The 25,530-nt window shown below is 54.7% G+C and overlaps 1 protein-coding gene across 2 annotated transcripts in view; it reads right to left on the reverse strand.

The window, feature by feature from the left end:
• Positions 1-25,530, reverse strand: part of ABL1 (ABL proto-oncogene 1, non-receptor tyrosine kinase) — a gene marked incomplete at both ends in the record, with an annotated part of 98,788 nt that overhangs the window by 3,884 nt on the left and 69,374 nt on the right. For both annotated transcript variants that reach the window (XM_084238431.1, XM_084238430.1), the window contains 9 exons: positions 439-603; positions 902-991; positions 2,430-2,582; positions 4,355-4,539; positions 6,571-6,748; positions 7,272-7,356; positions 12,905-13,177; positions 19,797-20,092; positions 20,676-20,849. In XM_084238431.1, coding sequence (XP_084094557.1) covers positions 439-603; positions 902-991; positions 2,430-2,582; positions 4,355-4,539; positions 6,571-6,748; positions 7,272-7,356; positions 12,905-13,177; positions 19,797-20,092; positions 20,676-20,849 — 1,599 coding nt within the window. The remainder of the gene's footprint in view (positions 1-438; positions 604-901; positions 992-2,429; positions 2,583-4,354; positions 4,540-6,570; positions 6,749-7,271; positions 7,357-12,904; positions 13,178-19,796; positions 20,093-20,675; positions 20,850-25,530) is intronic.

A 25,530-nucleotide genomic window follows, 5' to 3' on the forward strand; every position in this document is an offset into this window, starting at 1 on the left:
CCAGTGGGTCTGCAGCAGACTTTGGGGCTGCTGGTGGGGGTGGGAGGCTCTGCTGCCCGAGATCAGTGTTGGCAGAGTTTCCCGAGAGCAATGTGAGGCCCCTCCCTGATGACGCAGGGAAAAGCCCCCAGAAGACGCTGCTCGGCGGCCACGGGGCCAGCTCCGTGCGGGGTGTCCCCGAGCACTCTGCATCAGCGCTTTCCTTCAGTTCAGCACTTGCTACTGCAGTAGCTGCCCTGAAGGAGCAATGCAGGTGCCGGGAACAGCGCGTGGAGAGAGGGGTGCGTGTCTCAGCAGCTCTCTCAGGCACCGCCGCCTGGTGGCCCAAAGCTGCTGTGGACAGGCGCACCTTCCTGTGGTCCATGCCAGACCCCACATGGCCTCTGTCCACCCTCCCTGGGCCTCTGTGGGGTGGGGCTGGGTCGGGGAGGGACATACCAGGCTCTCCCGGCCCCCTGGAGTGGGGTGCCTCGGGCATGTCAGTGGTGTCTCTGTGCTCCGCCGCTCTCCTGGAGGTTCTGGTCTTGGTGGGCAGCTCGGGAGCCTGCAGCAAGGAGCCTGCGCCGCCGCGCGTGCCCTTCTTCCCCAGCTCCTTCTCCACTTCTAAGAACCAACAAAAACAAAACCCAGCAGCATCAGTACCGGCGGCACCTTACATGCTGATTTCTGTTTCTTTCAGAACTGACAGCGGCCTAGGTGCTGCCACAGAAGAGGGAGGTGCTGAAGAAACGCTGCTCTGGCATTCTGCAGAGGAGATGGCTGCGAGGGCGGCACAGCACTCGGCACCCCGCACAGCTTTCTGGGCACCCGCAGTCAGGAACAGGAACCCAGGGTGGGGCGTCCTGCACAGCCAGCCCCAGACTCACCTCTCCACCCGCAGGCACCGCGCCCATGGCCTTACCATCGGATATGCTGGACTCCTGGAACATCGTCTCAAAGGCTTGGTGGATCTCTGCGAAGGAGGGCCGGTCTGAGGGGTTCCACTGCCAACCTGAAGGGTGAGACCCACGTCAGACCACCCAGGAGGCCGTGCAGCTAGTTTGGGGTTAGCAATTCCCAAGGAAAAGACTGGAAATAGAAGCAGCATTCCAGTCCTGCCAACCATCTCTCACTATGACAAGGTAAAGTAACAGAGGCTACTGTGTCCTGTCACGGACACTGAACTTGGGAGGACTTCAGACACCGGCAGGAATACAGGCTGGAAAGGCCCGAGACGCGGACGGCAAGAACCGCACGTACAAATGTATTTTTTCCAACCCCCTTCTAGCAAGGGCGGGGTTACTGAGCCAAGCAGCTAGCCTTGTGGTTATCAAAGTCCGAATTCCTCCTTAGCAAAGAGACGCTGAGAAAATGGGTGGGGGGCACAGTGGAGGGTGGTGGAGGACATGGGGTGCTCTGGTGGTGGGTGGGGCGGTTCTCACACTTCTGCAGGGAGCAGAAATTCGTACAACTTGTTGTGGAAAACGACTTGAAAAATTCTACCAAAATTTAAAATGCAAAGAGCCCTCTGATGCAAAAGTTCAAATTCTAGAAGCACCAGGATAATCCAGAGGCACTTACGTGGGGGTGTTCATCCCCGCCCTGCTTGGAACGGGAAAAACCAAACAAATGTGTGAAACACTGTTCATCAAGGGGGCTGGGTCGGTGATTAAATCATTTAAGGGGTGTTATTCAAATACAAGGAGGAGTGGAAGGCGCGAGACCTCTGGCGTACAGACATGGAAAGATGTGCCTGTTACACTACCAAGTGCAATAAAAGTTGAAGGGATACACACACACACACACACACAGAGAGAGAGAAATCATTCGTGGGGCAGTGGGTGGGGGTAAAAAAAAAAAACCATCTCCTCACTTTTATATGTAAAATAAAGCCTTTGGGATAAATGCCACAGGGTCCTGACCTACTCCAGCAGGGTGTGGGAAGGGCCAGGAATTTGTATTTCCTAACAAGGATCTCAGGTTTGGGATGCATCAGTCCCATTTTTGTATTAAAAACAAAGACCCTGGGCCTCCCCTGGTGGCACAGGCGGTTGAGCGCCGTGCTGTGAAGCTGTCCGCAGCCTCTGCAGCGCCGGTTCAATCCCTGCTGGCCAGCGAGAGTCCCACATGGCGCGGCAGACCTCTCCTGTCCTGCCCACTGCTCCCCTCAGCAGTGTATTTCATCAGTCTGCCCGTTCTGTTCCCAGCTCTGTCTCTGGTGAATCTTCTCACCCTCCTGCGTATCTGACCGGTACCCCAGTTCTTGTATAAATAAATAAATCTTTAAACAAAACAAAACGAAACAAAAACAAAGACCCAGACACCAAAGAAATGTGCATGGAAACACTGGAAAGAATGGAAAAGCATGTATGACCCATCCCGTTAGCTGCTCCTGCCGAGGGCAGGACCTGGGAGCCTTGAGGGTCTGGGGTTGGGGTGGGGGGACTCACATGCGCGCATGAGCTCGTAGACCTTCTCTGGGCAGCCTTCGGGGCGCTCCATACGATAGTCCTTCTCCAGCAGCTCATACACCTGGGACAGGTCAATCCCAGGGTAAGGTGACATGCCGTAGGTAGCAATTTCCCAGAGCAATACTCCAAACGCTGAAAGAGAGAGGGGTGGGGCGTAAGATTCAGCCATACCCCAGTGGCTCCTGGCTTGCAGCAGCAGCAGGCGGGGCTGACATCGCCCCAGGTTCTTAATCACCAGCAGCCCAGGGCAGGGGAGAGGACTTCCCATGTACTCACTGCCACAGACTAAAACTTGCTGGCCGGGAGGACAGGCCTGGGTTACCTGGCCCCCTCGGGTCTTACAGATAAAGTGACCACCGGCTGGGGCGTGATGTGGTGGAATACCCGGGGCTGGGCATTTGGAGGCCATTCTGCACGTAGCTCCACCGCTCACCCCTACGGCAGGCCCTCTCCTTGCCGGGCAGACAAGGTTATCTCCAGGGCCCTTCCAACTCAAAAATGTCACTAGAATCTTATAGAATCTTTCAAAGTTTTGAAATCCCAGCTCCCACTAAAGGCTTTTTCTGGAGAAGCGGGTAATTTGGGGCTGGGGCAGTGAGTGAAACAGAAGTGTCTGGCTCCAAACAGCGCAGATACCAGCGAAGACCACAGGCCTCGTGGGAGGGCAGGAAACCGCAGGACGGAACTACAAAAGCCTACCTGGGGGCCACCGGAGGATTAGGACACCAGCTCAGCTGGCAAAGAAACCAAGGTTTACCCCTCTTGCCTACGTGAGCTACGCTCCCAAATAACCTGAAGTTTCTTCTTTTGAGGGTGTTGCACTCAAGAGGAGTAAGGGGTGCGAAGTCACTACCTGGCCACCCCGATAACCTGGCTGATCTAGGCAGTGGGTGTCAGTAACCACCAAAGTCACAAAAGAGAGAAAAATCCAGATCATGTACAGACTGACGAGAAAGCACACCTTGGCCTGGTAAGCGCTCTTACTATCAGAGAGGCCAAGCCTGAATGCGACCGAGCTGTCCAGCCGCCCCCGCCCTGGCCCGGAACACTGAAGACAGGGGAGCGGATCAGAGGCCACGACGAGGGTGTCGTGAGCAAAATCCAGAACGTGGACAGCTTCAAAGGCCAAGTAACAGGATTTCTTCAACAATAAACAGCCAGGGAAATAACGAGAGGGAGAAAAAGTCAGAGGTCAGCAGAGACGCGAGCCCGCTGTGCTGTGAGAATCACACCTGGAGTCCAATCAAACAGGCTGTAAAAAAATCACTACGACGCAAGTGGAAATCCGCATCCCGGATACTTGATACCAGTCAGAAAGGACTGTTTTCAGACGACAGGCAACGTGGTCATTTGAATAACAACATTGTCTTGAGGAGACTCATAATGACACAAACAAGGTAACATTATTTGGACAAAATAGTATGATGTCTGGGATTTGTTTCAAAGTGACAAGGCCGGGAAGAGCGCCGAGGCGTCAGGGGTGACGGCCACTGGCCCTCACTGCTCCGTCTCCCCCAGCGCAACTTACACTTGGCCAAAAAAAGTCTGTTTGAAAGGTAAAAATAAAACGCCAGCCAGGAGGCTGCAGAGGGCAGTCTGCATCTGCAACTTACGGCGCAAACGGACGGGAGTCGAGGCCGGGGTGGGGGTGGGGGTGTGCCTCTGCTGCCTGCGGGGCTGGCCCGTGGCCCCCAACACCCCGTGAGCAAACGTGGGAGACAGAAAGACGGCAGGACTGTTACTGCTCATTTGAATTACTTTGCAAGAAAAAGCTCACTTTTCTTTCATTTTGGAGAGAAAACAGGAGAAAGGATTTGAAAGAAAAAATAAAGAAAGGGACAGTGACAGGGAGAACGCTCGGGCAGGGCCTGGCCGGCGAGGCAGCCCCGAGCAGCAGCCCTTACCCCAGACGTCGGACTTGATGGAGAACTTGTTGTAGGCCAGGCTCTCGGGCGCGGTCCACTTGATGGGGAACTTGGCCCCGGCATGGGCTGTGTACGTGTCCCCCGTCATTAACCTGCTCAGGCCGAAATCCGCCACCTTCACCAAGTGGTTTTCCCCTACCAGGCAGTTCCGGGCAGCCAGGTCTCTGGGAAGGAAAAGTGCACCCGTGAGCGTCCCGGCCAGCTCCCCAGCTTCCCAAGCCCCCCTGCAAGTGCAGGTGGGATGCCCACAATGGAAACTGAGTCTGGTCCCCTAGAAACTAGCTTAGCGCCCCACCAGGAACAGAGGCTGCCCTCAGCACCTGCCTCCGCTCCCACCGCAGGGAGAAGCAGCAGAGGGGGCGCTAGGAGCCTGCTCCCTGGCCCCGCGACTTGGAGCCAGTTAATTACCTTGGGACTCAGGTACCTCATCCGCAAAATGAAGGTGATAACAGCGTCTGCCTCTTAGGGCTGGTGCGAGTGTCAATGAATGAATATGGAAACTGGTCTGACCGACGCCTGGAGAACAGTAAGTGTCGCCTCATCACCACCGCACACGGGCGGGCCAGGGACAAGCACGGGCCAGCCCCGGATGGCGTGAAGCCGACACCAGCATGAGTCGCCACAGGTCCCATCCAGACTTCAGAGGACAAGCGGAAATAAAGCCACAGCGTTCCTACCCAAGCAGCGCTTCTGTCCCCTCCTTCCTCATGCTCATCCAAACCTACCCTGGAAACCGCCCCCGTGTTATCAGCTGCCGCCCGTCCCGTTCTCCCAGGGCGGGGGGCGTCCACTCTGGTTCGTGGACCTTAACCATGAAATCATGAGGCAAGCTGGAATGGAGAGGAAGCCGCAGCTTAAGGAGATGGCTGCGCCAGACAGCCCGATCACCCGCAATCAGAAATTAAAGAGAGAAGAGCCGTGCCTAACAGGATTTAGGTGAAGAGTTTTACGTTTGCCTGAATGAAGACGAGACAGACCCGGCCATGCAAGGCAAACCAGAGTCAGGAATTCTCAATCTGCAGCCTCAGAGGCCTTGCTTCTCTGAGTGACAGGAGCACAGGAAATTTGTCCTACGAGCCCATGGGCGTACATGCCGCCCTCGCGCCGCGCTGGGAGTCTCACACACGGCCTCACGCCTGAGTTAATTGGGGAGGAAAGGTCAGCACGCTGGCGTGGAGAACGTCTTGTACAACAGACTCCACCGAGCCCGTCAGGCTCCGTCCGGCACAGGCCAGCTCTGTGCTAGGAAGCCACTTGTGCCAGCCAAGAATGTGAAGACCAAGGTAATTGTGACGCACTTGAAGGTCAAAGCACTCCAGGCTTTAAACCAACGGACACGCTTAATTTTAGACGGCACGCACACAGTTCTGACCATTGTGGAAATATCCCGGAGCCAGATGACAGCGAGGGAAGTGGAGAATGAAACGATAATGAAGAGGAAGGAGGGAAAACACAAGCAGCACAAAAATAAAACCCAGGGGGGGCTTTCCCGGTGGCGCAGCGCTTGAGCGCTGGGTTGCGAGGCTGCCCGCAGCCACCGGAGGAGGGTCCCACATGGCGCGCAGACCTCTCCTGCCGCCCGCTGCTCCCCTCAACAGTGTACTTCGGTCCTTCTGCCTGCTCTGCTCCCCGCTCTGGCTCTGGTGAATTCTCTCACCCTCCCACGCTTCTGACTGTACCCAGTGCTTGTATAAATAAATAAATAAATAAATAAATAAATAAATAAATAAATAAATAAATAAATAACTTAAAAAATAAATAAATAAAACCCAGGCCCTGGCTTCTGCCTGCCTCGGGTTGGGGAGTGAGCCTGGCTGGCGAGGCCAGGACGGCAGGCGGCTGGGGCAGGGGGCGGGGTGCGCGGGGGCACAGCGAGCTGCGATCAGGAGCTGTGCAACTTCGTTTAATATCCCCCCTGACGCAAAATGGTTCTGAAGTAGAATATTTCTTACCCCGGGATTAAGTGCTCCGCCAGTCCAGGGTCCGGGCCGGCTGGGTTAGTCCCGGCTGTGTGCCCAAAGCTGGCTCCGTCAGGAACCGAGTGCTGGCCTGCGTTCCGAGGCCCCGTGTGCTGCCAGCAATGAAGTTAGGGGCTGCTGCGCCACGCGACCTCGAAGGCCAGGGCTTTCCGTAAGGGCGCCCGGGCTCCAGGCGGGCTCCAGGGTTGTGGGAGGGCTGCTGCGCCAGGCTCCTACCTGTGGATGAAGTTTTTCTTCTCCAGGTACTCCATGGCGGACGAGATCTGAGTGGCCATGTAAAGCAGCACCACAGCATTCACCTCCTGCCGGTTACACTCTCGCAGGTAATCCAACAGGTTCCCATAGGTCATGAACTCAGTGATTATGTAGAAGGGGGGCTCCCGGGTGCAGACCCCTGCCAACAAGACATCGAGGGAGGCTTCAGACTGCTGCGCCTCTCCTGACAGGAAAGGAAAGGGCTGGCCCTAAGGAAAGGGCTTCTGATGCGAGTCCTGACTCTGCCGGGTGCCCCAAGCCGACCCCAAACACCCGCACAAGGGGCCAGGCTACTCTTCCCTTCCTCTCAAGCCGGCAGACCTGAACCTCACAGGAGAGGCCCCCACCGAGTTCAGAAGCAGCAGTCAGGCTCACATTCAATGAGCCAATCGCTGCTGGTCTACGCCAGCCGGTCACGTCTGCTCGCAGACCCCACGGGCAAAGGCACTCCAGAGAACCCCAAATTTCAGAGGCCAACCTGAGATCTGCACTGGGCGGCTTTTAGGTGTCAGTTCAAAATGAAAACCTCTCTCTCATGTGCGCAGACCCCACCCACAAAGGCCTCCGTCTGCCCAGGGATGAGCGAGAGAATGGAGGCACCAGCGGCCACACCCCTGGGGGCCCCGTGAAACTCTGGGGCTCTCCTTGGAGCTCTGCCTCACCGAGGAGCTGCACCAGGTTAGGGTGCTTGATCTCTTTCATTACTGCAGCTTCTTTCAAAAACTCTTCCACCTCCATGGTGTCCTCCTGCAGGAAAATAAGGAAGGGGTGAACTTATTTCAACACGGCAAGGAGCACCCGAGTGGTTGACACACCAATGAATGATCACCCGGCCCACCCTTCCGACCACTCTGCTCTCGACAGTCTCCGTGAGGCCCGTGGCCGCCCCAGTGGCACGGTGACCCTCCGCTTTGGGGCTGGACGTCAACGTTTGGGGCAGCACGTCAGCGCGGTGAGAGCAGACTGTATTTCTGTCTATCCTTTGTGGGGCTTGTGGGCAGGGTGGGGAGACATGTACACAGGCAAATGCCATGGACGTGCTGCCGGTCCCTGAGGAATGCGTGGCTTCCAAGGGATCCTAAAATGCTTAACAGAGAAAAAAAAAAATCACCTGAAGAACCTGGAAGGTGCCTGATTTAAGGGGAGCAACACTGGTTGACAGATGCGCACTCGCGAAGAAGGACAAAGCTGGAGACAGGGCAGGCGCGGCGACATGCCGCTGCTTAGGATGCAGTGTCGCGGGGCTCATAATGAAGCAATCACCACTCTCTGTCAGGTCAATTACTCAGGTTCTAAAATAACCCTTGCTCGCAGCTCCCCCGGCAAGAGGCTTGCAAGTGTCATCAGTCCCCGCCACGTCTCAGCAAGTCCACAGCATCGACATGCCAAGGGGCGGGGCGGGGGGGGGGCCAAAGGCGCCAGCGGATGCCCAGAGCCGGTGGCGTGAGAGTCCCGCATTTCCTCACACACCCTCTGTCGAGGTTCGAGTCTGGGGAGCTGGGGTGCCAGGCTACACCGCAGCCTTTGCTGGGCAGATGGCGTAGCCCCACGTAGACAGAGGACCACTGTCCTCACACTGGCCACTGAACCCGACGCAGGGGCGGGAGACGACGTGGTCTGTTCAGCTGCAAGAAGTCAGCCACTGAGGCAGAGAGTGAAGCAAGACCCCCCTCCGAGCTTCCACATGGAGCCTGAGTTCTCTGGGCAGAAAGACTGCGGGGGAGGTGGGGAGGGCACTCGGGGGCCAAGGAGCCACGGCGTCCTGGACGCACCCAGGAAGGCGTCCAGAGGACGAGGCAACCTTTACACGGCATTTGCTGGCTGTGGGCAATCGTGTCTACAAGCGAAGCGTGACCAGCAGAGTATGTGTCAACCCATTATCAGTTAGCTCTGGGCCATGAGGCTGAAACTCTGAAACAATTTATTGCTGCTCAAAAAGGGCGAGTTGCTCTTAATGTCGATTAAACCTCGTTGGTAGTCTCTGTGTCGAGCTGTAGGGGGCCGAGGAGGATGAGAACTCATCCCTGCCCACACCCCATTGGCTGTTTGAGTCTTCTGAGTCCTCTCTGCTCCTTAACATGCTCAGCAGACCGTGGTTTCTGGCGGGGGTGCTCTGATTTACAGGGTGACTCACTAAGGTCAGGCAGAAGCGGGCAGGGGCAGGGGGCAGGATTGGGGGCGTGAAGGAACCTGCTTGGCCAACATGTTCAAAAAGACGCTCTAAACGAAGCTTTCTAGACAAGCAGACTTTTTCTTGTCTACAGTCCCACATTATAAACCACGTACAACGAAGTAATTTCAGAAATATTCATTCATTCTTTTAGTTCTCAAAGAACCATGTCCTAGATCTTGAAAAACAAGCACATGCATAAGGAACAATACGGTCCTTTCTCTACAGAGACACACACACAGCACACTCACAGAGACACACAACACACAGACACAAACACACACTCACAGAGACAATAGTATAAATACTCCTTTTTTTCCTTCCAGAAAACAAATCAGCGTGAGTTTGTCTCCCCCTGCTGGAATCAGACCAGTCTCTACTTCAACTAGCTCTGGCACAGGGAGAAGGCCACTGTGCACAGGGCCTCAACTGGGCAAGGTGGCCGGCCGAGGATGGCGCTCAGGCTGGCAGCGGTGGCTGCAGGGTGGCTCGCACATCACCTCACCAAGCTCTGCCGCTGCGGAACCACAGTGAGCTCCTCGCCGCTGCTGGCTCATCTGCTGAGAGGGGAGGCCGGCCGCATGGACCCCTTCTGCCCCGGGAGGGCCGCCGCAGCCCGGAAGCAGTCGGCCTCCAGGCAGGGCACCTGCTGCCGTGCGGTTAGAAACACACATGGGCTCTTTCTGGAAAGGCACGAAAACCAAGGTGGAGGGCACCGTGTGTGTTCAGCGCATGTTTATAAAACTGGCAAAGGCTTGGGTACAATTTTAAAATCTTAACATTTTCAACAACATGGTTTTCCTTCAGTAGTAAACTCAGTTGGCTTATGAAGCTCAACGCCACAACTGGATCCACAGCTGCCTTTCCTGCTCTACCTCTTACAGAAGGAGAAAGACCGACTTTCAAACTTCTGGAAGCCAGAAACTTGTCTACAACTCGGGCCTCGTGTACCTGACAGCTGGCAGAGGCGCCCCGCTCATCACACACCGCACAGGGAAGGTCGAGAAGGGGCTGCCGAGGACTGTCGAATTCATGCCCGCGGTTCCTGCTCGGTGGCTGTGCTGCCCTCCAGGGACCCCCCAGGGGCCAGCTGCTGCGGCTCTCTGGGTCCCCGCCCTGAGGGTGTAAGCCCAGTGTTGCCTAGGAGCCAGGGTTAAAGTGGGGCCTTGTGCCCCCTTCTGCTGGGAGACCCACTGCCCTGGAAGGGCCAGTCAGGAGGGCCTGGTACAAAGAGGCCGGGCGGAAAGCCGGGGACAGCACCTTAGTGCCCCTCAGCTACAGTCTCTGGAGGTGAGAAGGAGGGCAGAGGTGATTTCCAAGGTGAATAAATGGGGTTTGTGCATATTTTTCATGGAGTATGAAGAATAAAAACCCGAGTGATGGGCCTCCCCGGTGGCGCAGCGGTTGAGTGCTGGGCTGCGAAGCTGCCTGCAGCCTCTGCAGCACCAGTTCAATCCCCGGCCAGCCAGGGAGCTACCCACATGGCAGGGCAGACCTTTCCTGCCATGCCCGCTGCTCCCCTCAGCAGTGTATTTCGTCAGTCTGCCTGTTCTGCTCCCCGCTCTGGCTCTGGTGAATTCTCTCACCCTCTCGCGCTTCTGACTGTGCCCAGTGCTTGTATAAGTAAATAAATAAATCTTTTAAAAAATGTATAAAAAATAAAACCAACAGACAATGAACAACTACAGGAGATGGTGGCACGGGACACCTGTACCCAACGCTGCTGCTGCTGCACACCTGCTCCTGTCTCCTCGGCCTGGAACGTGGGGATGTGGCTGTCATGGGGACGGAAGGGGATGCTGGGGGCTCTCAGCTCTGCCAGCTCGGGCAGCAGCTCGGCAACTTCAGTCGTCACTGGAGTCAGCACCCACTCCGAGGGCTCAGCTCCCAGTGTGGAGAGAAATGGACACTCATCTTACCAGACAAGCGGGAAGTGGAGGCTGGAGAGGGAGTGTGCAGGGTGAGGGGAGGAGGGATGCCTTCTCGTCTCCCTAGTTATTGCTACTGTCAGTGGCCACTAGGAATGCATGCGACTAGATTCTGTAATTTTTTATTTAACAACTGTGAGACTATAGTTAATAAGGCTCTTAGGGACAATTGTTAAAACTATAATAAAAAGTTCAAGAATAATGATCTGGCAAGTACACTCCTAAGAGGCACACGCTCCAGACAATCTGACTCATTGGTATAAACTGAGGCCCCTCCTCTGGAACCCCCTTCCTCTGAATTCAGAAAACAAAGCCCCAGCTCCGGCTACTGGGGTGGGTTTACTCCCACTTAAAGCTGGGCAAATTTTATCTCTTTTGAAAGCTTTTAAGCAAGCTTTCCTGAATTCTAGTGAATATGGTGCTTTTACTCTTAGTTTTGCAAATCCTGACAAGTGGGGGGGTAATGCCTGGGCCTTCCAGTTGCTCAAGCCGGTCCCAGCTGGTTTCTCTGTGCCTGGGCTCCAGTCCGGGGTCAGGTGGGGACTGTAGCCCAAGCACACCCCTCCCTGCTCTGGCCTGGTAGGCGGGCGGCAGCCTGCGGCTGTTCTCAGTCTTCTTTTATTTAGGGATGTGGAACTACCCGCTGAGCCCCACACTCAGTGCACAGGTGGAAAGGCCCGCTGCCTCAAACCGTGGGTCCGGGCTTGCCAGCACAGCCACCTGTAAGCCTCTCACCCACTCATTCTCCTTCCCGCCCACATACCCTTCAAGGTGCCCTCCACTGCTTCCCAGACCCCACAAGCCCTTTGTGCCTTGACCTGCCAGCTTGGCCCACCTGGCCTCGGTCCCCTTGGCTGATTCCACCCTGCGGCTTCCATTTCCTTCCTGCTCTCCCACCTCACAGAGAGCTCGCCAGGCCATCCGCGCCTTCCCCCGTGGCCCCCGGCCTCGGCCCGCAGTGCCACAGCTGTGGTCACACTTCCCTGTTTCTCCTACAGCCAGGCTGTTACTACTGACCGGACTATTCAAGCTACCTAGACTGGCCTGAGGTGACGAACTCTGAGGTGATTAATTCACCTCACAGTCCCAGGGTCTGAAAAATAGTGAGGACCGCAATAAATGCTAATTAAACAAAAACTTCATTGTGGAAAATATCCAGGTGTCTTCAAGGTGGCCCAAACCATGGCGCCTCTAACACACGCGGGCACATGCCCACCTCAGTCCTGCAAGGGCTGGGCTACGGACGCGTTCTGTGGGAGCGGCAGGGAGCAGCACTGACTCCTGCACTAGGGAAGGCACCTGCCCCACACTCAGCCTCAGGGAGTCCTCACGCCCCTCTCCGCCTTTGAGGGGAAGCTTCCGTCCCCAAGGCCAGTGTTTGGCACCCGTCAAAGTGTGCCTCTGAGTCTTGAGGCACATGTGCACACGTGGCTCCCTTTTTCTCTGTGGTGGGTGTTTCAGTTCTTTTCCTTTTCTAAAAGCTACAAAAAGGGGCCCCTCTCAGTCCTGTGCACAGGTCAATGCCAAGGGTGCTGATCCGCAAGCGACAGTAACGCCGGCCAGCACCAGGGGGCGCTCTCGCCACAGGCAGCACTCAGCAGGCCGTGAAGGCAAACTCTCAGGCCTGGGCATCCGAAGAATTTCAAAGAACTTCAAAAGGAAAAAGGCCTCCTGGAAGTCACAAAGGCCCATCAGTGGAGAGGCTGCTGCTAGCCAGGGAGAGAGGATGCGCACCCCAAGCTCCCGCCTTGCCTTCCCTGGGGGTCCCGCCCCCTCCGTCCCACAAGTCTGGTCACCTGCCAGGAACCGCCAACATGTTTCCATGTCCACGAGGCCGCACCACCAGGCACCTAGTCTGTGTGGATTTCATGCCTCTAACCTGCCCGTGGAAGCCCACGCGTCAGCAATCTCCTTTCAAAACACAGACAGCTTCTCTCTCTCTTTTTCTTAACTCTCAGTAGACAGTGATCCGAATGCCACACACAGAGAACAGAGAGCAGAGACCCATGGCTTTAGAAGCCTTATGCCACAGAAAGAAAAAACCTCTCCAAACGACGAGCTCCGGCTGCAGCACTGCTCGCCTGAACCGCTGGGGACACGCTGATGGCTCTGCGCTGGCAGGCTTCCTGGAAGCGGAGGCCCACGCAGCAGACCAGGAGCCGCCGCGGCTGAGCAGGTAAGCAGGCGCTGAGCCTACCTTCAAGGTCTTCACGGCCACTGTCAGGCTGTACTTCTTCCACACGCCCTCGTACACTTCCCCGTACTGGCCTCCTCCCAGCTTGTGCTTCATGGTGATGTCCGTGCGCTCCATTTCCCACTTGTCGTAGTTGGGGGACACGCCATAGACCGTGGGCTTGTTGCGCTTGGGGGCCGGGTAGTGGAGGGTGGTGATGAGCCCGTCGGCCACTGTGGAATGGTGGTGCACCAGCTCGGCCAGCGTGTTGAAGCGGCTCTCCGAAGAGACGTACAGCTGAGGACAAAGGGGAGAGTTGAGTCCGCGCGAGAGGAGACGCTGCCGACTCCGCAGCTCCGGGCTCAGTGCACTGGTGAGAAACACGCGCTCCACACGGGACCACGTGTTCAGGAAAATGCCCGACAAGTCTCTTGATGTGGGCGCTAACTCCCTTCTAGAGCTGAGAGTGGCAGTAAACGCCCAGGGCCCTCCCACCTGCTATGCCCTCTGCCCGAAGGCGTCCGCTCACCTAATGTTCCCATCCCAGTTCTCGCTCACCTCTCTTGGCCCAACGCGATGTCCACGAAGCAGCCCCCAGCCGGAGGAGCAGCTTTGGGGCCTCCCTGAGCTGCTCCCACCACCACCGATCACTGCCTATTTCTCTGCTCAGCGGCGCTGTCTGCCTCCACCCGCCAGGCCCAACTCTGTGAGCGCAGAGCCCAAAGCCACGGGCATCCCCAAAAGTAAAACATTCCTATTTGGTATAATTTGCAGATTATTTTTCGGGCCTCGGGATGCTATTACCATTAATTAATAAGGAAAAATTTTAAGCACCCCCAGACCCCCAAAGTGGCCTACCGAATCACACCAAGTGGGAACGTTGTGCTGTTAGAAAGCAGAGGGGGCGCGACTCCACTGACCCCCGCCTTGGGTGTGTGAGGTCCGCCCAGGGCGCAATAAACTTTCCCTCTCTTTGAGAAAAAAAAAAAAAAGAAAGCAGAGGGAACGGCTAGCTGCTCCCACCTTGTATCTCCAATGTCAAGACCAGAAAATGAGCACATAAAAGGCACCCAATGAATGTCTGTTCATTCCTGAAGAGTAACTTGGGTGTTTGCTGATTGGAAACAACAATCATTCCAATTATAATTATTGCATAGCACCTATCATTAGTACCTACAATTATGTAATTAACTAGAACTGAACAGAGATCAGAGATGAAAGTTGCCAAATACAACATAAATCCCCCCCCTCCCGCCTTGACTTGGGCTGCTGGGAAGCACCAGAGGCCTTGGCCTGAAGTCCCAGTGGTGTGCCCTCGGCACCCCAGCAGCAGAGGGCGTGGGGGCTGCACAACGCTCAGACAGCCTCCCATCGCAGGAAAGTGGAAAGGCGATTTCAGACGCAAGAGCCCACACCCCCAGCTGAGCTCCACGGGCGGCTGGAAACCTGCACGGGGACCCTCCCCCCAGGGGCCCCTTTGGAGTTCTGGACTCAGCTGAGATGGGGTGGAACGTGCAGGTGACAGAAAGCAATAAAGTGGCTGGTGCCAGCTCTTTCTTCTTGTTAGCTTCAGTGACGTGGGGAGGGGATGCTTCCTCACCGACAATGCCCCACTATGACCCCTGCAGACCATCTGGGCTCCAGCAACACACCTGGGTGGACTGACTCACTTGAGGCAGCCAACGACCCGCTGAGGAAGGAATATGTAAAATCACAGCCAGGCATCCGCCCTGAGATGCGCTCGAACTGCAAAGACACAGGACAGTGGTGGCGCCTGGGCAGCAGGGAGGGCGGACGGGAGCTCCAGCATCTTACTTCTTTGGAAAAAGGGAAGCAGCAGCAGGAAGCTCAGGCGGGGCCCAGGTCTCGGCCGTGGGTGATGGACAGCGCTACGGCCTGCACATTTGTATTCTTGGGTAATATAAAGATTTTAAAAGAAATAGTAACAAAACACGAGCCGACTTCATCTACAGCTGTGAAGAGGGTGACTAGGACTCGTTAACAAGATTTTTCTTCTTTGCTTGCGGAGGTGATGTAAAGGAGCTTTTAAAAATTAGGCAAGGCGTCAGCAAACTTGGCTTAGAGGACTGTAACTTGAAAACTTTTGGTAGCATCCTACTAAAATAAAATTCTAAACAACCCACGAGTTGTCCAAAAAGACTGGAGCTTTGCAAGACAGTGCGGGGACCCTTCTCCTGTACTTCAGAGCCCCTAGGAGAAGCCTCTAAGAGAACCGCTGCTTGTGCTCAGGTGCCCACGGGCAGAGCGGGTGGGGGGAGGCAGCACACCATGGGGCTTGCCCTAGACGGTGCCCACACGCCAACACACTTGGCAGCTCGTGAAGACAGAGGGAGCGTGGGGACAGCGCCTCATCCCTGCCCTCTCTGGAAAAGTCTGTCAGTTGTCCAACTACTTCGCTGCAGGTGGCATATACTCGGCCTTCTCCCCTCGGATTAGCTCAGCTGACAGTGTGAGAGAAAAGCGATTCCAGAAGGCACTGCCTGGAATCAGGGCCCCCTCTAACTGTGGAAATCACGGGGAGAGCAGGGGTGAAAGAGCGTGTCTTGCTTGGGCAGGTCACTGGGGATCCAGGCTCATTACCTGCTTCTCCCCGTCAACTTGAAAGGCGGGCTCCCCAAGCAGCAGGCCGCACTCCTCTGCGGGCTGCATGCTAATGGCGCCCCTCAGCCCCAGTGTATGCAGAATTTGTTCTTGGTCTGAAGTGATTCACTCTCAGCCTCCCCTGTCTGACTTCAGAGTTATGGGAGGTTTTGCAGAATGGACAAACTTTATCCTTTTCAATAATTAAATTTACAGACCCTGTAACTCAGTTCATCTTTCAACATAAAATTTACATAACCGACACATATTAAATATTAAAACTCGTCCCCCGTAAGTGTGCTGCGCCCATCTTCCACTGTCAAATCTGGGCTACCTGTAGGTCAGCGCGGCCTCTGCAGTGGCACTCAGCTAGCGGCAGGCTAGTCTTCACCAGGACTCACAGCAGCTCCAGAATAGAAAGTGCAGCAAGCATTCTGGACGGCGCGTCATCACACCATGCACCTGCTGATGTGAACACCCCGGGGGCTGGCCAGGCCATGCCGCTTCCTGATCACGCCGGAAGGGGAAAGTCAGGCCTTGTCAAAGACATCAGGAATGGCTTTCCTCCCAACAGCCAGATTCACAGGCTAGCAGAGTTGAGACCTGCGCACCTCTGGCGGCTGCAGACCCTGGAGTCCCACCTCAGACGGTGTACAGGCTGCTAGGCCCTGTCCCCTGAGAGGGCCTCGTGTCCCGGCAGGAAGGTAGCACTGAAAAATGCTCCCGGGGGGCACCACAGCAAGTGGCGGGCCGCCACGTTGGAGGAGGCTTTCCCTGGAAGGCCCTCACCTGCCTGCCCAGCAGCCTCTGCCGAAGCGTAACCCAGACGCCACCCCTATCACCCTGAACCTGACTCATCAGCAGACCATGAACGCAACTGGCATCTCTATGAAGGGAAGACTCTATCAAGGGCTCAAAGGGCTGTGGAGCACAAGGGGCCGTGGAACTTGACAGTGGCATCTTGCAGAAGTAAATCAGGTGTACACACAAATATCCAGAACAGCTGAGACGATGCAGCAGGGGACGGTGGAGAAGACCCGTCTTCTGCTAGGAGAGCAGAGGGCTATAAGCTTGGAGAGGGCATCAGCACTGACAGTCAAATCCCTGGGTAGATTCTCAAGGTGGTCTGAACTGTTAACAGCCATGGCTCCATCTGGCAGCAGCCATTCCACGGGTGCCAGGCCGCTCGACTCCAGCCCTGAGCGGGTGGCCCTGGGCTGGCTGACCAGCCTGAGGCTCAGGAGCAGGAAGAGAGGTCAGTCAGAGGCAAGAGGGTAGAGGTGGGAGGAATCCCCCGGGCCTTAGAGAAGAATCTTGTAAAGTCAGCTGTTTTCTAAAGATTAGCTAATTTGAAAATAAGAATTAAATTCAGGGCCTCCCTGGTGGCACAGGCGGTTGAGCACAGCGCTGTGAAGCTGTCCGCAGCCTCTGCAGTGCCGGTTCCAACCCTGCCAGTCTCAGAGCAACCCACATGGCACAGCAGACCTCTCCTGTCTCGCCCGCTGCTCCCCTCAGCAGTGGATTTCAGTCAGTCTGCCTGTTCTATTCCCCACTCTGTCTCTGGTGAATCCTCTCACCTTCCCACGCATCTGGCCTGTACCCCAGCTCTTATATAAATAAAAAATAAATCTTTTTTTAAAAAAAAGAATTAAATTCAGTCAACCCCTGGCTGGCCCGCCTACCAATCTTAAATTTTCCCCCTAGAAATCCAAAAAGGACTGCCTGAAAGCCCTCCTACGTGAGCGGCATTTTCAGTGCCCCGAGCTGCACAGAACACCCCATCTACCCTGAAGCTGTCCCACCCGGTCCAGGAACACGCCCCTACCCAACAGGTTTCCTCTCACACGCAGCCCTCAGGGTCTGCCAGCCGACCCCTGCCTCCAGGTGCCCTGACAGCCGAAGGGAGAGTCTGTGCCCGGGAGGGGGAACACGGTGCCTACTGGGGACGTGTGGACAAGATACCCAGTGGCAGAGACAAGGCTTCCTGAGAGGGGCTTCCCGAGCGCTACCTGAAGTGCGAGGAGCCGCCTGGCGTGCCAGCTTGCAGACACAGCCGGCTTCCTCCCAGGACTCGCCAACACCGCACATCAGACTGGCAGGCCTTGCTCTCCCCTCTGAACAGCATTCTACACTGAGCCCTGGCTAGTGAGTGGCCAAACCAGATCATGCCTGCCGGCATCTGTTCCAAGGATGCTGATTAAACAACTCGGGAGAAAAGCGGCCATCCCGCCTGCTCCGTGTGCGCCGGCGCCATGGCAGGGCTGCGGCAGCGACAGAAAGGAAGCCGGTTGTCGTTCCAGGGAACACCTCCCTCGTGGGCGAGGCCCTCTGGGGTCTGGGTTCGCCGAAAGGCAGCCTGCAGTCTGAAGGCAGGGTTCAAAAGGCCCAGCAGGCTGGTGTTCATCCCGCAGTATGGAAGGCCCTCGCTGCACATGTGGGGGCAAGAACAGGGAGCCCCCGAGACGAACTGAAAGGCCAATCTCCAGCACACACCAACAACTGACCGTGCTGTCAGCCACGCGAACCACAGCACAGGCACAAGGAGGGATCTCTGCAAGCGCCGGAAGCGCTCAGCAGTGGCAGTAGGACCTGGGCCATAAGGCTTTAAGATGTGGGAAAACACATCTTAAAGTACTGAGAGAGGTGGGAAAATACATCCACGAAGTACAGAGAGAGAGAGAGAGAGAGAGAGAGAGAGAGAGAGAATGCGGGGGGCGTGCAGAGACAGGCGTGTGAGGATACCTGTGAGGGTGCCAAAAAGATGGAGAGGGGCAGCCAGCAGACACTGACACATCACAAGAGCTGAGAGCCCGTCCAACGTATGCCCAGGCCAGCGGGTGAGGAGAGCAGAGCGGTGGACCTAAAGGACATACTTACACGGAGCGCATTTCAAACGCAAAGGGAAAGACTAGTAAATGCCACCAGTAAACGACATGGGACACACGTGAAATGGGTATGAGGGGACAGCACTCCTCGCCCGGGACAGACGGCTGAGAGCAGACCCTGGGAGGGCAGGGGCACCGCGCTCTCGCTGGCCGCTGGGGAGAAAGCCTGCGTGCGCGGCCCCTACAGAGGGTGACCTGGCAGCATCAACATGCACCCCAGACGCACAGAACCTCCCAGAAACTCCTGCCAGTTCTAACAACCTCCCAGAAACTCCTGCCACGTAGCTTCACACTGCAGGTTCTGACCCACTACTGGATCTAAATGTATTGGATCACGACCAGAATTTTTTGAGAAACAGAACAGATTAGAACACGAAACGTCGCAGAGAGCTCTGCATATGTTAAGGGAAGTGAGGTGTGTCACTAGGCTGAGTGCCGGGTGCTGATGGAGACTGTTTCTGCAGTGGGCTGAGAAAGGCTGGAGAGCCTTGCGTATGGCAGTGATGCTCTGGAACCATCCTAGCGACCGGCGGACTGCCGCAAAAAACGATGACCCGCCCGGCTACGCAGCGATCAATAAGAACGAGGCAGCTCTAAATGTGTGGCCATAAAACAGTCTCCACAATTTATGACTAGATGGGTAAGGGCAAGACCAGAGCAGCGTGGAGGATGCATCACTGTTTGTCAAAAATGTGCGCATGCACACCCCAGGTGACTCTGGGGGAGCGCTCAGAGGGGCAGCCTCCGGCAGAGGGCATGATTTAGGAGTCTGACTTCCTTTTCACCATAATTCACTTGTTCTTCCTTTTTAATAAAAAGGGAAACCATGTGCACGCCTTACGTTTAAAAAACAGACGTCACTCTGCCCCGACAGCCTCGCTGCCTGCCCCGAGCCGCTGAGCAGCACAGCAGAGCCCAGGCCGTCAGCCCCTCACACATGACCTTTGCCTAGACACTTCGCCCCGTAAGCCTCCACATCCCTCATGTAAAAATGCATCTCCTTTTTAAAAAAAACCTATGTGTATGCAGGACACGTATGCACATGTGCACACAGAACCGTGGCTTCACCCCGCGGAGGGGGTGTGTCGAGAGGGGCTGTGAAGGTGGCCTCAAAGTACCCATCTCTTGCGGGAACGCTGTTGCTGAGGACACAGCACCCCTATAAGGAAGTCCTAATGCAAGCAGAATGTCCAAAACCCAGCAGACACTGCACCGAGCTCAACCGATGGCCAGTGGCAGGGCTCCGCAGGCCACCCAGAGGCGTCCCGCTAGAGAAGTGACGCCTGCTGTTTACTCAGAGCTTCTTCACACACCTTGGCTGAGCTTTACCGCAACACCTGATCAACCCAGCAGCACGCTCTGGGCGCCACCAGCCAAAGGCCAGCACCTCTGCCCAGGGCTCCCGCCTGGGCGCCTCCCCGGGGCCCTACCTTGCCATCGGAAGCAGTGTTGATCCTGTAGTGGTACACCCTGCCTTCGTATCTCAGTGAGATGGACCTCTGGCCGGGGCTGCTCTCGCTCTCCCGCACCAAGAAGCTGCCGTTGATGCCACTGCTCAGCAGGTACTCGGCGGCGTTGCGGGACACGGGCCCGTGGTACCAGGAATGCTTCTCCAGGCTGTTGACTGGCGTGATGTAGTTGCTTGGGACCCAGCCTTGGCCATTTTTGGTTTGCGCTTCACACCATTCGCCATTGTGATTGTAGCCCAAGACCCGGAGCTTTTCACCTGAGGAATAAACAACCAAATCAGGCACCCTCGCTTCACAGGCTGGCTTTGCTCTTTCTCGTTTATTCTGGTATCATTACTCCAAGTCTCCAAGTTCCTAAATACCTATTTCACTTTAACAAGCCCACATAAACCCATCCATGTATAAGTGCATAAAAATACATGCTTACGCACAAAGTTCCTGACTGCGCCGAATGCACACATAAATACGGAGCCCCGTCTCTACATGTCTGCTCTGTTCACGCAAGTGCTCTATTCCCAGTTAAGACAAGGAAGATTTTTAGTGAAAAAATACTTAAAGAGAAAGTGTTTGGTCCAGATATCATTTTCTGTACGGAAGAGGGAAGCTTGGTTTTGCTAAGGACCACTGTCAGGGACCCTTCTCCTTAATTAAGGAAAAGCGACTCTCTTCTAAAAATGCTGGTTTTTTTTTTTTTTTTTTGGGGGGGGAGCAAGGGGAGAGTGATGGTTGTGCATTTCCAAGATTAAATCTGCTCTTTCAATAAGCAAAGCAGTGGCCAGTCAAGCCACTTTCCCCGATTTCTGCCTCACAACCACCGGCAGCTGCCCGCGGCCCTCTTACCTTTAGTTATGCTTAGAGTGTTGTCCCCACTGGCCACAAAATCATACAGTGCAACGAAAAGGTTGGGGTCATTTTCACTAGGACCAGCGAGAAGGTTTTCCTTGGAGTTCCACCGAGCAGCTTCGCTCAGACCTTGAGACTCGAAGTCAGACGCTACTGGCCTCTGAAGGGCTTCTGGAAGAGGAAGAGGGAAGAAGAAACAGGGAGAACAGGAGGAAATTATTTTTATTATCAGTATCAAAAAAGCCTATGTTTTCAACATCATATATGCCCAATTTATTCCATTTCTTAACATCCGTATACATAATATATTAGTAAGATGAGTGGTTAAAATCTTTTCATCAGTTCCTTTCCAAATCTTGCTTACAAAAAAAATAAGTATTTTCATTCCAAGGTGGTTGCTACTATTCCCAAGTAATTTAAACTTTTAAAATTCATTAATTCAAAATTAACTCAATTAGGTCCTCTCAGGTGGCACAGGGGTTAAAGACTCAGCACTATTAAGTGATCACCAGCCACTGCAGCCTGAGTTCAATCCCTGGCCAGGGAGCTGTCCACAAGGCGCAGCAGACCTCTCTGACTCGCCTACTGCTCCCCACTCTGTCTCTGGTAAATCTTCTCAGCTCCCACACCTCTGGCCTACACCCCAGCTCTTCTACACATAGATAATAAATCAAAAAAAAAAAAAAAAACACAAAATGAACTTATTTAGAAACATAGTCTTTCTTCCTATGTCTTTTATAGTGCTTATAACATGAAAGCCTGCTACTTGAGAACATTAAATATATATCAAAATTAATATCAAATGGTACAAGAGCATTTATAATGACAAACATTTTCTGTCCACTTTCTCTATAGGCAGAGGCAAGAGCCATTTTTTTGGCCTCACCTCCCCTGTCAACACCAGCTCTCCCACTACAACCCCAGCCCAGCTCTCATCTGCCGGTTACCTTTTGGATCCTCAGTCACAGACCTACACCTTTATTTCTAGCTCTCCGTGCCAGAGACAGGATCTGTCAACTATTTACAATTACGAAAATAGGAACACTTAAAAATAGAAGTCAGCAGACACGAATCAATGATAACCTAACAAGAACAAGTATACTGGGAAGAAGGGTCTCCTCAAGCCATCCTGAAAAAGTATTTGTGTGTTTGGCTCCAGTATCCCAGCCTCGAGGTCATGAGCAGGTCCACACAGGAAATTAAACCAAAGTCATGAATACAGAAATGCTTTTCTTCTCACATGCCATTTGACCTCTTCTATCAAACATTCTGCAGCATCTGGATCTGATCACAGTAACATAATCGGGGGAAGTGGCCTGTAAAACACCTGGAACAGGCAGAGGCAGACACGGCCCGGGGTGACTGGCGAGCTCAAGTATGGGTTAGAGGGGGACCGTCCCCAATGTGGAGACAGATGCTGGGAACTGCAGGAGAGGGGACAAGCGAGGCCTTTGTCAGGAAGGAAAGGGCCTCCTACTGCTTTTTTGATTCAACAGAACGTCAGGAAATCCAAGGCAGTCTCTCGATTTTCCTCTCCAGCTCTTGCTTCATTCCACAGATTAATGGCCAAGGCCCAACGGGAAGTATTGCTCATGCATGCCTCTGGGTCAAGACACTGCCGTGGAGCCACAGTCCAACACCAAACCTTCCAGTCAATTCCCAATCCAGACTGATGTCAAACTTGACTCACGGTGTATAAATGCCAAGTTCCTTGCTTCATTTCATACTGCACTCTGCTCGTCAAACTTAAAATGATCACAGCTTACAAGGCCGAAGCTGCAAAAGGAACTGAGTCTCCCAGGCTCACTAGCTGGAATCAGACCCCTGAAGTAGCCCGTAGATTTCACTTAAAAAAGACACTCCAAATAACTCCCCTCTTCTGTTCTTCCAAAGGATCTTCTGACTACTGTTAAGTCTTGGAAAGAAATTGCAGCATCTGCTCTTACTCTTCCTTTTTCTGTTTTAGCGAACATTTTCTGCAGCATCCTTCCTGAGTTTTATTTTATTTTTTTAAAGATTTATTTATTTATACAAGCACTGGGTACAGTCAGAAGCATGGGAGGGTGAGAGAATTCACCAGAGCCAGAACGGAGAACAGAACAGGCAGACTGACAAAATACACTTCTGAGGGGAGCAGCGGGCGTGGCAGGAGAGGTCTGCGCGCCATGTGGGACCCTCGCCGGCGGCTGGGGATGGAACGGGCGCTGCAGAGGCTGCGGGCAGCTTCCCAGCCCAGCGCTCAACTGCTGCGCCGCCAGGAGAGGCCCTCTGAGTTTTATTTTAAATAAATATAAGATTTGTTTTTTCAAAAGCGCCTCTCATCCCATTTCAAACCCTTTTGTTATTTCACCGAGCGGTTGGTTAATGAAAAGGTTTCCATCAACAGCAAAACTCAGAAGAGTCATTCATTAGTCAGCTGAGGGCCAAGAGCGGTGACACCTGACAAATGCCTCCCCATCTCTGAAGAGCTATGGGCCCCAACTATGAGGACATCAAAGCATCCATCTGAAGACGCAGAAAGGACAATGCACAAAACTCCCCGTTCTGGGGAAATGAACTTGCCTGGATGGTATTCCAAGAAAATGGTTTGGGTCCTTAAACGGCAATGTAAAGATCATTTTATACAAAAAATCCGTTTCTTAAGACAGTGAGTCACTGATCAAAAATGTTTACGAAAGATCCCTTACACGGGTATCGGGTCTAGACTTCCAGGGGCTGCTGCTGAGCTGCCGCTGGCGGAACAGGAAGAGAAAGGACCACGCATGACTCCGCATGACTCCAGCGGCCACTTGGCAGTCCCAGGGGAGGGGAGCCTTCACCTCCAGCAAAAACATCCCTGGGAAGCTTCCCACCTTCCTGGCGGCGCTCAGTGCCCGAGGCCGGCCAGGGCTCCTGCTGGGGGGACAGTGCTCAGACCCCAGCAACACTCCCTTCACTTTTGCTTACATTCAGTGATTTAAAGCCTCATTGCTTGATTCTTATTTCCTTTGTGGGCCCTTCACTATTATCCTCCAGTTCAAGGAATCTCTGTAATTTAAAAATCTTCTAAACAGATCCTGCAAAAGAGTAAAGGCTTCGTGTTTTATTTCATGCTCTGTTCCAACTGGTGAGGTCATGCTCAGACTGTTCTCCAGTCAGTTCAGAACAGTCTCATACAACATTTTATAACATGAGCTTAGAGGAAAAGTATTATTTCCCACAATTTGAACTTGACGAAAGTCTTTTTATCTACATTCTACTTGCGCCTTTTGTAATTTACACTCTTGCTCAGCGCAGTTAAAATTATTTTAAAAACATGTTTAGCTAAATCCAGCCTTGGCATTCTGTTCACATTCTCAACACAACGTTCCCAGCACCCCAAAACACTGTGCCAGCTTGCTGGGGAACAAGGATGGGGGGCAAGGTGGTAACGATGCTGAGAATATCCTTGTGGGAGAAGGATAATTAATGAAAATGTATGTGGCAAAAGTCAAAGAAAACAAGAGCTGGAGAAAGTCACTAGAAGACACACATGGAGACCTGGGAGTCATCAAGGGGCAAACCCACTGGGGCTAGGGAGGGGGTGAACCCAGAAAGCGACCGGCCCAGCAGAGGAAGCAGGGCTAAACAGGGAGGGGTTCAAAGTCAGGCCGTCAAGCACCGCCGAGAGGGAGCCATCTGCACCTGCGCCGCCGTGGGCCACGGGCAGCACCTGTCCCAGCTGGGCCCGAGCACCAGCCCCGCCACACGCAGCCTGCTCCTGTGCTCCTCCATCAGAAAGCAAGCAAGAAAATGTCATTTTGTGTCACCTTCCCAGGGTCTGCTGTCAAAGGGGTTGGCAACTGCTGGAAATGGAGCACAAGGACCAGTCTGAGGAGCCCACCCTCTTCAAAGGCCCCCAAGCAGCTGCGCGCACACCCACAGCCTGGCCTGCTCCCTCCCACCTCGCTCTACCACGCCTGGCCTTCCCATGGCCCTGTGTCCCAGCCCCTCCATGCCACCCCCACAAAGCCACCAGAGGGTCTTCCTAAAATGCCATTCTGACCAAGCCAGTCTCCTGCCAAAACCCCTGCAAGAGGGCTGCCAGCCCAGAGGCAAGGGAGCCGGGAGGCGGGCCTGCCTGTCTACAAGCAGTGGCACCTGGGGCAGAGCTACCTGTGCTCCTCCCACAGCCGCTCCACCCGACGCCAGCACTTGGCAGAGACAGGACCGGCCCTCAGAACCTGGCTGGGGGTGAGGCCCACCATTGCCTCCGCCACCACCACTAGGGGAGAAGGCCCTGAGGCCCTGGGGGTCAGGTCTAGATCATTGTCCCACATGCCCCTTACTTTTCCTTCCAGCCTCCCCAAACCCTGGCCTGCCCTCCACTCCGTGTGTACCCTGACAGGTGTGATCTGGTCCCCCTGGAACCCAACCTTCCCAGCCTCCTCTTCTCCCTGACCTCTCTACCTCTAGTAAACCTGACTGGACTTCCCTTCTCTGCCTGCCTTGCCCCCATCAGCTGCTTTTCCACACAAGGACCTGGCATCTCTAGGACCACCCTGCATAGGAACTGCCCACTGGGGCATGCGCTGGCCTTGGGCAACAGCCCTGTTCGCACCTCAGCCTAACAGTCTTGAAGACGCTCCTTTCCCAGCCTCACAACAGGGCCACAACGGTGTGGGCCTGGAGGGCCGTCCAGGGGCTTCAGCGCAGGCTGCTAAGGGTGAGATGCGGGTGCCTCCATCCCTTCCCTTGCTGCTGCACAGACACAGCAGCTCCCGGGGGGCAGAGGCAGCTCCCCTGGGGCAGACAGTGCTCTTCTCTCAGGCCCAGCCCCTGCTCCAGATGGCGCCCAGGTGCACAACCCACCCTCGGCACAGTGAAGCAGCAG

This window comes from Talpa europaea (genome assembly GCF_964194135.1).
Source record: "Talpa europaea genome assembly, chromosome: 7".
Lineage (NCBI taxonomy): Eukaryota > Metazoa > Chordata > Mammalia > Eulipotyphla > Talpidae > Talpa > Talpa europaea.